The sequence below is a fragment of the Schistocerca americana genome, chromosome 1 (genome assembly GCF_021461395.2).
Source record: "Schistocerca americana isolate TAMUIC-IGC-003095 chromosome 1, iqSchAmer2.1, whole genome shotgun sequence".
Classification (NCBI taxonomy): domain Eukaryota; kingdom Metazoa; phylum Arthropoda; class Insecta; order Orthoptera; family Acrididae; genus Schistocerca; species Schistocerca americana.
In genome coordinates, this window is record NC_060119.1 from 119,438,948 (window position 1) to 119,454,273 (window position 15,326).

General features: G+C 38.9%; 1 protein-coding gene across 1 annotated transcript in view; it reads left to right on the plus strand.

Moving 5' to 3' along the window:
• The window catches only part of LOC124549987 (transcription elongation regulator 1), a 250,239-nt gene that overhangs the window by 58,864 nt on the left and 176,049 nt on the right, over positions 1 to 15,326 (plus strand). The window contains exons 2-3 of the mRNA XM_047125278.1: positions 57 to 417; positions 11,743 to 12,087. Coding sequence (XP_046981234.1) covers positions 57 to 417; positions 11,743 to 12,087 — 706 coding nt within the window. The remainder of the gene's footprint in view (positions 1 to 56; positions 418 to 11,742; positions 12,088 to 15,326) is intronic.

Here is a 15,326-nt window from a genome sequence, read left to right on the forward strand (position 1 = left end):
TAGCTTGTTATTATCTGAGTCATGATAGCAACCTCATCCAATTATTATTTTTGCAGGGGAGGACCTCCTGGCAGAGGTGGCCCTGGACCTGGTGGACCTGGTGGACCTGGAGGGCCCGGAGGACCTGGAGGTCCAGGTGGTCCTGGTGGTCCCCACGATTTTGGACCACCACCTGGAGGGCCCGGCCCAGGCCCGCGTGGACCCCCTCCTGGAGGACCACATGGACCACCCCCAAGATTTAGGGGAAGAGGGTTCGGTCCCAGAGGGCCCCCTTTCAGAGGTCCACCTCCGCCACACTTCGGTGGTCCCAGAGGGCCTCGGTTTAGAGGTCATCCTCCCTTTGACCCCAATTGGGGACCTATGCCGCCTCCTGGAATGCATCCCCATCCTCATATGATGGGACCACCACCTGGAATGGTAAGATGTAAATTATTTATTTGTGTTTGTTTGGAAGAAAGTGATGTAAAAGATGGCTGATGATGCCATGGTGTATGGTAAGATGTCGAAGTTGAGTGACAGTAGAAAGATGCAAGGCGACTTGGACAAAATTTCCAATTGATGTGATGAATGGGAGCTTGCCCTAAATGTGGAAAAATGTAAGTTAAAGCAGATGAGTAGAAAGATCAAACCTATAATGTTCATATACAGTACTGCTAGTGCCCCATTTGACACAGTCAAGTTGTTCAGACATCTGGGTGGAATGTTGCAAAGCGATATGAGATGGAACTAGTGTGTGAGAACGGTGGTAGGGAAGGCAAATGGTCAACATTGCTTTAGGAAATAGTAGTTCACCTGTAAAGAAAATGTAAGGGTCTTTCCATGTCAAGTGGTCTAAGGGTCCCCACTCTACCATCTACAATTTTGATGAAATTTTTACAGGATGTACATATAGACTTTACATAAAGCACTGCCAAATTACAGCTTCATAAATAGTATGATGGGGCCGCTAGCCACCTTTTCGTGAAGGCTCGTTTTTTGACATTACGGCTGAAATGAGTAAAGATAAACTTTGTTTTACCATTGTTCAGGATCTAAGAGACCTGTCGTGCTGAAACTTTGTGATCCTGTTCAACTTTTTGGGTACAATAGCTTAGTTGTAGTACAAAACGTCAAACTATGGTAAAGTCATCATAGTGTGCTATCAGAGTGGCTCATAAATCTTGTCATGACAAATTTTGGGTATACTTTATTGCCTTTTCTGAAGCTGATACTTTAGTTATCTGCAACCTGTCAGCATGTAATAAAGCTCTGCAAGTGGCATCCACATTGCTCATATAATAACTGAGTTATCCGAGCTCACCTTGTCTGATCAGAAAAAGTTTTTATTTTGGAGACAAACCAGTTTAGTGTCAACAATGTTTAGTGTCAACAATGAATTTTGGTAACATGCTTCAACAATCAGTCTGAAGAACACTTGTTTTGTGAAGACTGTTCAGCTGTTGTGTGTGCCTTTTTAAATGATGTAAAGTGTATTGTCGTTGCTGGATAAACTTCTTTTTTCGGTAAGTAAAAATTATTTCAAGGTACGGGGTGACTCTTTAGAAATGTTTATCATGTTGTTTAATTTTTTTCTGTTGTATTCTCAAGGAAGTTCCCATTATCAATGTTAGTTTAATATTTTTCAGTTGGAAATATACACCACTTCTACTTTATCTAATATTGAAACAAATGGCAATTGGAAGTATAAATTTAATGGTAGTGTAATGGATATCAATGAGGTTTCATTACCATTTGTCATTGGCCTTGCAGATAATTCTGCATGTCATCTGAAAACATACACACATCAACTAGGCTTAATTTCAATCACAGAATTTTCAGTAGAGCAACAGGAATTAATAAACCAAAGAAGTGAGAGATGTCTTACAGAAAATGCACAGATATGCTTTCATCACAAAGCAATACTTATGGACAAATATGACTTAGATCTTGTTGTAATCCTTTTGGTGCAAAGAACCATTCTGTTAAAAAGGGTTTACGGATTGTCAATGTGGAAACAGCAAAACATTTGCAAGCCGTGACTAAGAGCAATGTGAAACCTGGTCAGAAGATCTGTCCAACTTCTTTTAGCAAAGAAAGCAGAAAAATCAGTCAACTTCAAACCAGACAGAATATGAAGCATATCCAGAAGTTTCAATTGATTCAAGTGAAACTGCTTTTGGGGTATTCCCTTTAAAATTTCAGAGAGTATCAAAAAGGGATGTGAAAGGTTACGCAAAACGAAAAATAAGCGAAGCTCAAGAGGCAATTGCAAATAACATTGCTGCTGCTGGAGGATTTGCCCCAAAAGTTCTTCAAACACCTAATACATGCAAGACATGTCATGATAGTGAAGATTATAAGCAGCTGATTAAAGAATTGAAATATAAGTTGCAATTATCAAAGCAGCCTGAAAAGTTGCAAATACTGACATTAGTACCACAAAGCTGGACTATAAAAGAGACAATGTAAGAATTTGGTGTTTCAGAGAGGATGGTAAAAGCAGCTAGGAAGTTACAGGCAGAAAATGATGTATTAGCTCTGCCAAAGAACAAGTGTAGCAAGATGATTTCAGATGCCGTAAAAGAAAGAGTGGTAACTTTTTTTCAGAATGAAGAATTTAGCTGAATTTGTCCAGGTAAAGAACAAAAGACTGTGCATCAATTAGAATAGAAGGAAAGAAAGCTTTCATGCAAAAATATCTTCTTCTCAATAATTTGAAAGAAATGTTTGCTGCATATCGACTTCAGCATGGGTCTGAAATTGGATTTTCCAAACTTTGCGAATTGAGGCCAAAGTGGTGCATCACTGTGGTTGCTGCAGGGACCCACTCAATCTGTGTTTGCACTTCACACCAAAATGTGAAACTGATGCTTGCTGATTGCTAAAACAGTGTGTGATTTGGAATCCAAAGACTGCATGCTTCATCGCAGTGAAATCTGTCTGGGAAAAGAACTACTGGAACAGTTTTTAGAAAGTAATTTTCAAGACAGTGATCTAGATGATACCATTGGGTTCAAACATTGGTTGCACACTGATAAAGATACAATAGAAACCAAGCAGATGACCACCTAGGATTTTATTGAAGATATGATTTCAAAAATTGACAAACTTTCCACTTATCATTTTGTTGCAAAGCACCAGAGCAAGCATAAAAGAAAGCTGTAAGCCAACTGAACTGATCATATTAGTGAACTTTGCTGAAAATTATTCCTTCATTGTCTAGGATGCTGCTCAAGGTTTTCACTGGAATAACAGCCAGACAACTTTACACCCATTTGTTGTGTACTTCAGAAATAACATGGATATCAACAGCATCAGCTACTGTTTAATAAATGACGGCCTGAAACATGATACAATTGCTGTACATGCCTTTATAGTGCAATTAATAGAAGATCTAAAGTGTCTCCTTGAAAAAATAACACACATTTACTACTTCAGTGACGTGTCTACAGTGCTGTACAAGAACTTCAAAAATTTTCTGAATATCTGCCACCATCAAAATGACTTTGGAAACTCAGCTGAATGGAACTTCTTTGCTACAAGCCATGGAAAATCTCTATGTGATGGAATTGAAGGAACTGTAAAGCACCTGGCAGTAAGAGCAAGCCTTCAGAGACCAGCTGAGGATCAGATTTTGACACCAACTGATTTGTTTAAATACTGTACAAAGATGATCAGAGGAATCAAATTTATTTTTGTTTCAAAAGAAGAAATTGAAACATTAAAAACTGAGCAGGAAGCAAGGTTCAAAAAATGGCTGTACAGTATCAGGAACAAGAGAGAATCACCGTTTTGTGCCATTAAATGAAAAGCAAGTTTGTATTAGAAGAGTATCCAATGACACAGTTTTTTTGTGGCAAATGTTGACCAAAGTTAAGCAACAGTTTCATTCAGAAATATTACAGCCTTACAACCAGGCCAATACATGGCCTGTATATATATGATGGAAAATGGTGGATTGGTACTGTGTCTGAAGTTTCAGAAAAAGAAAATGATGTTTTAGTCAGTTTCTTGCACCCCTATGGACCTGCACGTTCATTCTATTGGCCAGCTAGGCAGGATGCTTGTTGCATTCCAAACCAACACATTATTTCTGTCATTCCAGCTCCATCAGCAACAAGAATGGGCCGACATTATAGCTTGTTAGAATCAACTGTAATTGCTATTAGTAACAAATTTCAGGAAATGCATTAATAAGAATTGAAATATTTGGCTTGGGAACCATAAAGAGTACGACTGGTACATGTATTTTTTAATGTAATATAAATGTAAGTTTATTTGGTATGACAAGATTTATGGGCCACTTTGATACCACACTATGATGAATTTACCATAGTTTGACCTTTTGTTTTACAGCTAAGATATTGTACCCAAAATGTTGAACAGGATCACAAAGTTTCAGATGACAGGTCTCTTAGATCCTGAGTAATGGTAAATCAAAGTTGATCATTTATTCATTTAAGTTGCAATGTCGAGGAATGTAATGTAATGAAAATATAAGTTTATTTGTTCTTAAATGCAAAGTCTCCAAAATAAAAACAACTTTTTCTGATCAAACAAGGTGAGCTCTTTTGAATAGTGCCGAGAAAAATCAAATTTGAGTGATCCCTTTTGAGATATGACATTTGAAAGTGAGCCAAAATTGACTGATTAAATATTTTAGCATACTTTGAACTTCGATAACTCCATTGTTATTTGAGCTATCTGGGTGCCACTTGCAGAGCTTTATGACATGCTGGCAGGCTGCAGATAAAAAAAGTATTAGCTTCAGAACGTTATTCTTTCAGTAGATACAAGTCAATAAAGTATAGCCAAAATTTGACATGACAAGATTTATGAGCCACTTTCATAGCACACTATGATGAATTTACCAGTTTTACCTTTTGTTTTACAGCTAAGATATTGTACCCAAAATGTTGAACAGGATCACAAAGTTTCAGCATGACAGGTCTCTTAGATCCTGAACAATGGTAAAACAAACTTGATTATTTATTCATTTCAGTCGCAATGTCAAAAAACGAGTCTTTACGAAAAGTTGGCTACTGTACAAAGATGATCAGAGGAATCAAATTTATTTTTGTTTCAAAAGAAGAAATTGAAACATTAAAAACTGAGCAGGAAGCAAGGTTCAAAAAATGGCTGTACAGTATCAGAAACAAGAGGGAATTACTTATAAAGCTGTAATTTGGCAGTGCTTCATGTAAGGTCTAGAAGTACATCCAGTAAAAATTTCATCAAAATTGGAGATGGTTGAGTGGGGAGCTTGTCTAAATTTAGGCCACTTGACATGGAATGACCCTTATGTAGGATGCTGGTGGGACCTATTCTTGAGTACTGTTAGTGTCTGGGATCTGTACCAGGTCAGACTGAAGGAAGGCATTGAAGTGATTCAGAGGTGGGCTGCTAGATTTGTTACCGATAGGTTTGAACATCATGTAAGTGTTACGGAGATGCTTCAGGAACATAAATGGGAATCTGTAGAGGGAAGGCGATTTTTCCCCGAGAAACACTATTGAGAAAACTTAGGGAACTGTCATTTTATGCTGACTGCTGAACGATTCTACTGCTGCCAACATACATTGAGTGTAAGGATGACAAAGATAAGTTACAAGAAATTAGGGCTTATACGGAGGCATGTAGACATTCATTTTTCCCTCACTATTTACTAGTGGAACAGGAAAGGAAATGACTACTAGCGGTATAGGGTACCCTCCGTCATGCCCCATACGATGGCTTGTGGAGTATTGATGTAGGTGTAGAAAAATATTTGCTATATTTAATTTTATTTACAGTTTTAAAACAGTTTTATTCCAAAGTTTTTATTCGGTTTACAATAATAAATATGTAACTGTGTAACACTTGCTTCACAATTGTATTAGATGTGCATGAAACGTTTTTTGGTTTGCAATAATACATATTAAACTGTGTGAACATGAACTGTAGATTAAGTAAGACAGTGAAAGAGAAGTATGTGCTTTGTCATCCTTCATTCCATATCTTTGTGGATAAACTAGCTATAAAGTTTCACTGGTGTCCAAACCTTAATAAACACTAGTAAAGCAGTCTTCAATCAGAAGATTGTTTTGAATACCACAGTGCTTTACTAGGCATGGTCCTGTTGGAGGTTGGTATGCCATTGTGTGTCAATCTAAACAGTGTATATGATGCAGTTATTGTTGATCATCATAAGGTATTCTGCTTTAGAGTTGTTCCTGACACTATTGCTATTTCCAACTGTTTCTATTCCAAATCAGCTGCTGTGTTGTGTTGTATCCTCTTTTCATTTCATCCAACATTTTTATTCTTCTACTTCCTATGTCCTTCTGTCGTTACACCATACATGTGATAGCTGCCGTTAGGTTTTCTTTTTTTCATAGTGTGTCACATTCAGTATGCTAACCTTTTCGTAACCAGGTTTAGGGAAGTTCTTTATTCCTCTGCCCTTTCCAGTACTTCACTGTTCTTAAGTTTTTCCACTCTTTTATTTTCTACATTCTGCTCTAAACCCATATCTCAAATGCTTCTATTTTCTTTTTCTCTTTTCCAGTGTCCAACTTTCACAGCTGTCCTGAGGAACACTCCACATGAGGCGTTTAACCAACCCTTTTTGTACCTCTAACCCCCAATTTGCAGCATAATAAGTGCTACTTTTTCTGGACATCTTGCTTTGTCATTGCATTCTTGAGTTGGTTTGAACTTGTTCATTTATCAGTTGTATCAAATCACCATAGTTTTTGTAGCTAATTTTCATTCCATACTTTTTCAGTCCTCCTCTAGTCGGGATAGTGTTCCTTGAAGTGATATTGTTTTCTTTCCGAGCAGTACTGTGTTATCAGCAGATCTGATACAATTGATCTTGTAAGTTTTGCACTTACTCCTTCCTTCCATACTTTTGTTGTCTTTTTATCAAGTCTCAGATATAGACTAAACTCTTGCTAATCTGGCCATTCCTTGCACATACAGTTGCTGAATTAGAAGTCCCGGATTATTTTGTGTAAATGCATAGGGATTATATTTTATTAAATGCAGAGATATTTTCATTTTCATAGAAAACTTGGTCCTTGAGAGTGTACATATACGGTAGTATCATTCATTGTGAAACGTCCCACATTTTTACGTCTGCATTGATGATATGTGATGGCAGTACACTGTATCACACAATGGCTTTAGAAACATTATGTTGGTGCTATTTGTTCTGATTGTTGCATAGTGTACTCCAGGAATATGCCACAGACCAGCAGTGTGAGATGTCGTCATGTTCTTTCCTCCTATTTTATCTTCTTCATGTTTATCATAACTTTTCTGTACAGTTTTGATTATCTGTGTGTCTGTTGAAATTTGATCATAAATAGTTACTCATCCAGCAGTGTACTCAGCAGCAATGACTTTCTGCGAAGAATGTCAGTTCAACTTCTCAAATTTTGAGTTTCCACTTGAGGTCTGGCATAATGTCCATTGTGGAAGCCATGACACTGAGCTGTAAAGAAAGCCATAAATTCAAACATGTGTAGCATTTTTAACATTGTAATTAATTAACAACATTGTTCATATGACAATTCATTATTTTATGCATCGTTTCTGCTTAAGCAACTAGAGGCTGGATGTCGGTTGGCCTACTGAGGGCCGAATTAGGAAGAGTTAAGTGTTTCTGGTAAACATAGTTGTTGAAAGACAAGAACCGTTTCCTTTTTAAAAAAAGCTTCAGGTTGCTTTCTTCCATGTGCATAACCTCTTAATTAGATTCCTATCTGTCCAATTCACCCTCTTCAGTTTTAGAATTTCCATCATTGTGCCATTCCACTCAACCAAATTCTTTTTCTAGATCTATGAACCACAAACTTGTTCCCTTCTCTTTTTATGCATCTTTCACCAATAATTCTAATTAGTTCAATAGTATTTCTTGTGCTTTCCTGAAACAAGATTGCTCTTCCCCTATTTTCTCTACCATTGTGTATACCAATCTATGGTTCAGTGCCATCAAGATAATTTTGGCAATATAAGAGATTATACTTATTGTTCTTTATTCTGTGCATTTCTTGGTACGCGATTTCTTTGGGATCAGTAAGTTTGCTCCTTTGACAAAGTCTTCGTGCCATGTACCACTTTTGTATATTGCAATGCACAAAGCTGTTGTTTGTGCTGTGCCTTTTTCATCTGTTCACTGAAATAATTGTGTAGGAAGACTGTCCCATCCAGCAGATTTACCTCTCTTCATTTCCTTTATTGCTTTCCCTGTTTCAGAGCTCAAAATTTTTTGGAAGTTCCCTTTCCTCTGCTTCTATCTCATCTTCCATTTCAATGGTTAGACATGGTTTGTCCTTTGCTGTATATAAGTCTTCTGTATACCCTTTCAATTTCTGCCTTAGTATTTCTTCCTTGTAAAGATCTTACCATTTTCTTACTCATTTTTCTCTCCACATATGGTGTTGTCCAGTTGTCCAAAGTAACTCTCTGCACCTTCTTATAAAAGTCTGTCATATTGACCATTGTTCCCCCACACTTCCTGCCTCTCCTCTCATCTGATTATTTCGTCTTTGAACATTGTCTTATCATGTCTCCTTGGGTTGTATTTTGTTCTTTATTCAGTTTTGTTCATTGTGTCTGTTGTTTCTCATGGTATCTCCGCCCTGCTTCCCTTTCCCCGCCTGCCATGTTTCTGCTGCATCTATTTTGTACCATGGCCTCTGACTCTTCTGTTTCTTCCTTTCTAGTTTAATCTTCTTTTATGATTTCACAGTGTTTTCAGTCCTTTTTATATTATTCTAAGTTCCATGTGTTCACTTATTACATTTTCTTCACTTTTTTCAGTGTTAAGCTTGTTTGTAGTAGTGACCTTGTAAGAAGGTGAATAGTGGGGTAATGCACAGTGGCAAAAAGCAGTGTGCCACATGACACTTCAGCCAGTAGTTTCATTCTGTCACATCTTCCTGTGAATGCTTTGGTTGCATGTAGAACATTTAGCATTTATTTTCGTGTTAATTCAGATATGCTGTGCGGATTCACCCAAGGTGATGATGGTTATGGGTGGCATAAAGCAAGTATGAAAAATATTGCATTAATAAGCAACAATGATACTTTGTGAGCATATAAATTCCTCTAGGGAGAGTCAGAAGGAGAAACAGCGCTCTGGTGCAGTACTTGCTCCAGTGTTGCCAGTTACCGGGTAGGGATTGGTTGGAGTGTGGAATGTGAAGCAGAGATGGAGAGTATACTGACAATCCCATAAAGTATTCTCCATCCCTCTCTGCTCGGATCTCATCACGTATATGCTTTCTTCCATGTATGAGGTGTGATTGGAAAGTTTTAAGAATGGGCTTGTAACTGTACAATGGTGGTACTTCCATGCTACTGTGGTGCATCTCCTTCAAAATAGCCCCCTTCTGACTGAATGCAACTGAACTCCACGGTGTTTCCCTCTTTTGGAAAAAATCCTGGAAATTTTTTCCTGAAGTGTGTTACGGACGCTCTCCGTATTCTTCAATTAAGTCAAATCGCTTCCTTTTCAGTGAAAATTTCAGTTTAGGAAACAGATAGAAGTCCGCAGGGGCCAAATCAGGGGAATGTGGTGGCTGTGGAAGCAAAGGAAGTTGGCCAAAAATTCAATGATGGACAAGGCACGATGAGCCGGAACATTGTCATAGTGTAGCACCCAACTCCTGTCTTTCCACATTGCAGGCCCTTTCTTCCACAACTTTTCACGAAAACACTCAAGGGCACTTTTGTAGTATTCTTGGCTAATTGTCTGTCTTCCAGGGGTAAATTCATGATGCACAATACTGGTAGAATAAAAAAAAATCACAAACATTGTCTTCACCTTCGACCAACTTTACCATGCTTTTTTCTGTTGTGGTGAATCTGGCATCTTCCACTGTGAAGACTGCACTTTGGTTTCAGGGTCATATCCATATACCTACGATTCGTCACCTGTAATTACACCTGTTTAACAAATCTGGGTTATTTTCAGTCTAATTAATGAGTTATTGGCTCACTTCAGGCCGTTATTGTCTCTGGGCACTTGACACCACTTTTAGAATGTATTTTGCTGACACTTGATGTGTGTTCAAATCACCAGTTAAAATTGACTGAACTGCATAGAAACTTAAATTAAGTTCATCAGCCATCTCCTTAATTGTAAGTCTACGATCAGAGCACACTAAGTCGCGAACTTTCGCAACATTTTCATTGGTTTTTGAGGTGGGAGGACGGCCGGACTGTGGTTCATCTTCAAATGATTCAAGGCCATTTTTAAATCTGTTGAACCAGACTGGCTCATACAATTATCTCCAAAAGCTATTTTTAATAGTCCGTAAATCTCAGAAGCTGATTTCCTGGTTTTAAAACAAAATTTCACACAGTCGTTGCTCTGTTTTTACGTTCATTTTCTCACAGACAGAATCCAGCAATAAGCCCTAACAGACGTGCAGTCAACCAGCTGCCACAATGAACTGAATAAAGGAAACACAGTTTCCTGTCAGAGGGCGTTCAAGGACAAGGCAATGACTCACTCCCCACACTCTGTGTATCTGCCTGCCAAAGCAGTAAGCAGTAGCGGATCAATTCTTCAAACTTTCCAATCACACCTCGTACACCATTGTAACATGTGATCACTATCAATGTCAGCTTGTGGTAGTATCTGAGTTTTTTCTCACTGCATTCTTGTACCTATTACTCATCAAAATATAGTCTGGTAACTACTTACTTTTTTAATCAAGAACTCAGTACTAGAAGTAGAGTAGTGGAGCAATATCAGAAACTAAAAAACAGAAAAACAGAAAGTAAAATACAACATTGTCTCATACTTCCTTTCCTCAGTTAATTGATAGAGACAATAGAAATCCATTATCCCATGGTTACCAAATGACTGTTCCAGCAACAGAAGCTTCATTGGCATTGAAGTTTCTCTCACATTGATTCCACATTGTATCCACTACTTTTGTTTACCTTAATATGCTGTTACATTTTGGTATCACTTGAACAGAAGGTGAGTGCTATGAAAGTTGCCTAGCTAGTTGATACATATGTTTGGTAATGTGTGATAAAGATCTTAATCATTTACATAACTGTATGGTACTTTATGAGCTTATTAACGGACTTTTTTCCTCTTTGTTACCTAGATGACAGTACTTTGTAAAGAGAACTACATCTAACCTTGCGAAGAGCATGTTATGTGCTTTCAGGTACATCAGATGCAGAATTTTTTTCTGCCAGATTTTAGTTACATTTTTAAAAAAAGTACTGTCATTAAGTTTTATAAAAACACTCTTGAATGCCTAGTCAGAATTTTGTTACTAACAAAGGCTTCAAGCTTCAGCAGCTCTGTGTATCTTAACATTTTTTAATCTGTATATTAAATCTTGGATTATTAAGTTATCAGTAAACTTTCCAATTATATTCTCATCTGGTTCAGCCAACACCACATTTGAACTGCAGAATACTGCCAAACTTTCACAAAAGTCATTGTTTTACATTGAACACTTCATTCCTATATGACACTTCTATTCACATACTACATTTGACATATCCAAAAAGTGAGGTGCTTTGCAAGTCTTAGATAATTCATAAGTACCTTGTCAGAATTTCATGTATGTTTTAGTTGTGTACAGTTTCAACAGTATATCCTGACACGAACTAGCTGAAGTACATGGTTGTACTGAATTGCACACTTCGTAAAGATGAGTCATAGAGCTTGCTTTCTGACTGAGCCTGCACTTCTCTCTTATATAACTGTGTGCTCTTCAGTACCTTTTTTTGTGTGTTAATCAGCCTCCTCCACCTCACATGATGGGTCACATGGGAATGCCACCACCTGGTCCTTACGGTCCACCGCCACCAGTTGGATGTCCGCCGCCGCAGCAGGGTGGTGGTGCTGGTCCACAGCAGGGTCCACCACCGCAGGGTGGACCAGGGCAACAGCCTCAGCAACAGCAGCAGCAACCGCCACCACAGCAGCCGCAACAGCAGCAGCAGCCACAACAGCAACAGCAGCAGCCTCAACAGCAGCAAGGTCCCCCACAGCAGCCTCCTCAACAGCAGCAACAGCAGCAGCAACAGCAAGGCCCTCCACCTGGTCATGGTGGACCTATGCCCTCTCCCATGAATCCTCCTCCTGTGAGTGTCCACATTCTTACTTTATAGAAATGGTTCTATGAATATGCAAATTATTAAACAAACAATGGAAAGTCCAGGTTGCATATCGACAATAATGGAAAGGATAGTCTTAATCACTGTAAAGATGACACATTGAGTTGCACCCAGGCATGACAAAAAGTTTTCAACCAAACCATCATCAGAAAAGAGAAACACACATTGATTCATTCAAGCAAGCGTGTCACACACACATGACCACTATCTCAGGCTGCTCAGGCCAGACTGAAACTGAAATGCATCGAGCAATAATCTGTAATGCTGCAGGGAAGGGCGAGGGACAGCAGGATACAGGTGAGGGAAGAGAAAACAGTGCTGCCTGGTGTAGCATTCAGCTACTAGAGGTGGCAGACAAGGCTACCCGGTGCAGCATCAAGAGGCTGTGGGGGAGGGAGGGAATGGACAGCGAAGGGAAAAAGATTGGTGAATGCATTGGCAGAGTGCAGTGCACAGTGAGGATGGGGACATGAGTTGGGAGAGCAGAGGTGGTGGGAACATTTAGAATACAACTGCCATCTGTGCTGTTCAGAAAACCTGGTTGTGGAGAGGAGGATCCAGATGGCTTGAGTTGTGAAGCAGCCATTGAAATCAAATGTGTTATATTCAGCTGCATGTTGTGCAACAATATGGTCCACTTTGCTCTTAGCCACAGTTTGGTGGTGGCAATTCATCCTGGTGGACAGTTGGTTGGTAGTCATACCAACATGAAAAGCTGAGCAATGATTACAGCAGAGCTGGTACATCACATGGCTGCTTTCACAGGTGTCCTGGCATCGGTTGGGGTAGGCTAAGTTTGTTGGACTTGTCAAAGACTTATTGTCTTTCTCCCAGTCACTGCAATGGAAACACTTGTTTCAGGGCTTATACAACCCGGGACAACCGGGATATCTGGGAAAAACCTGGGAATTTTTTCATCCAGGAGAAAACCGGTAAAAACCCGGGAATTTTTCATTGTTTTTCAGTTAAATTTTTGTGATTTTGAGCGGTAAGAACCAATACTCCAACAAAGTATGCTATTGTATCCCACTTCTGCAGAATAATACTGCAGCAACAAAACATGAACAAGAGAAAAAAAGAAAATAAAACTTAAGTTGCAAAGGAAATGCACCATATACAACAACAAAACACAGTGCTCATACAAGCGTCTTGTCAACAGCAAAGTGTGTCAAAGGCTTTAGGAAGACAATGCAGTGCTTCCTAACAACAAATTGCCTCCGATGAGTGTGACGTGACAGCTTGTTACATTAGATTTGTTTGAGCAGTTGTGGGTGGGTTCTTGTGCATGCACAGTTGAGTTGCGTTTGAGTATTACCTTCTCCCGCTTCTGGCTACAGATGTGTGACTGGGTGGCACTATCTAATATTGCCCTGGTTCGGCAGTATCGTAGATCCGGGGCTGATGCACAGAGCAGTCTGAGTTGTAGTGGGGAGGTGGGTACTCTCCACATGACCTGTGTTTATGTTTAGTGATTTTGCTGTTTCCTCTTCAGTTATTGCTCTCACATTAATTGAAAACGAAAGCGGAATTCTATGGCTGGGAGCTATTGAATGAATTAGAATACATTCATATAATTACGGAAGGCTAAAATATGTTATTAGTTTCAGATTTTATTGTAGTTCCACCTTTCTGACAGTCAAGTATTAATCGCCTTGCAGAACAATGAAGTTATTTTTGTCAGTTTGCTAAAGAGATGTGGCTTTTATTAATCTTTTCCACTGAGACAGTCAATTTATTTGAAACGAAGTGTTTAATTTCACACTGCTGGCTACTTTCAACTGTTTGCTGCATTTCAAGTGCACGTTTTCCATATTCTAGTTCGTAAGGCATTATGCCATAATAAAGAACCAAACATGAGATAATACAGTTCTGCTAATCAAGAAAATTTTCATCTGAATCTGGAGATATGACTGTGTACTTTAAGCCAAATTATGCATTTCAGAATGGTTCACGAAATTCTGATGCTCTTGAAGTATCCTCTGCTGTGTTTCTTTTATGACATAATGCAAGATCATGTAATGTTTTACATGTACGAACATACGGGCTTCCTGCATCATTATAGTTGCACAAGCGCAGTGACTCCTGTTATCTGGAGCTCTCTGGCAACTGCTGAAACGAAGCAGTTTCTAACAGGTTGCAGGAAAATATTGCGAATGGTGGTTTGAATAGTGTTACTTTCAAAGTAAATTCCCTTTTACGCAAGATGAACTACGTGCGAGAATGTACGATGAATTTCTTAAGTCACTGAGCGTTTGACTCTCATTTAAAAATCAACTCTTTGAGGACAACCATCTAGAAGAATTTCGAGCCCAGAAGATCAGACATTTACGTCTTTATTAAAAATTTTACTGGCACATTTGTGTGATGTATCTTAAAGTGTAACACATACCAAAAGAATCAACATGATATGTGGTAGCTTAGCTTCTCTTGCAGCTTATTAATCTTGGAGACCAATATTATATGTGAAAGCTTTGTTTTTCTTGTAGCAACACTATGTATATTAATTTAAACAATTAACTTCCCTTATTTGTATGTTCGCGCTACTTAAGAGTGATCTTGCTATTGGCTGACTACATAAAGTGCCCTACGCTGTCATCAGCTGTCGAGATCACGTGACATGAGCTATGACTGGCTTACAAAAGCACGTCGCAAGCGAAGATTGGTGGTATTTGAATTTATACCTTTGTAACACAAAAATATGCAGCGTACATGTTGCCACACTTCAAAGATCTTTCCAAAACTTGTGTTCCCCCTCCCCCGAGTTTCGTTTTCTAAAGTACCGAGAAATTCTATGTCGCTGTATAAAACCATAAACATTCAAAGGATTGAAAAGTTTTACAGTGTCGAGGAAACGTATACTGTCACTTAACACGGAAAAAGTGTATTTTCAACCAGGAAATATGGTAAAAATCCGGGAATTATTTTTCCTTGTCCATGTATACACCCTTCCCCCTGTCTTTGCTACCAGTCTCTCCAACCAAAGCCAGCCTGATTGAGCAATGCTTCTCGCAGTTCATACCCCCCTCCCAACCATGATCTCCCCCCCCCCCCCCCCCCCTTCCACCTAACGACCCTCTGGGCACCTTTCAGGAATTACTTACATCTGACTTCTTCTTCGTACCAGCCTTCCCATGTCCCTTCCTAAGAACACTAATCTTTCAGCACAGCCTAAACAAATGATCCTAACCTAATGTGATCTACTTCAT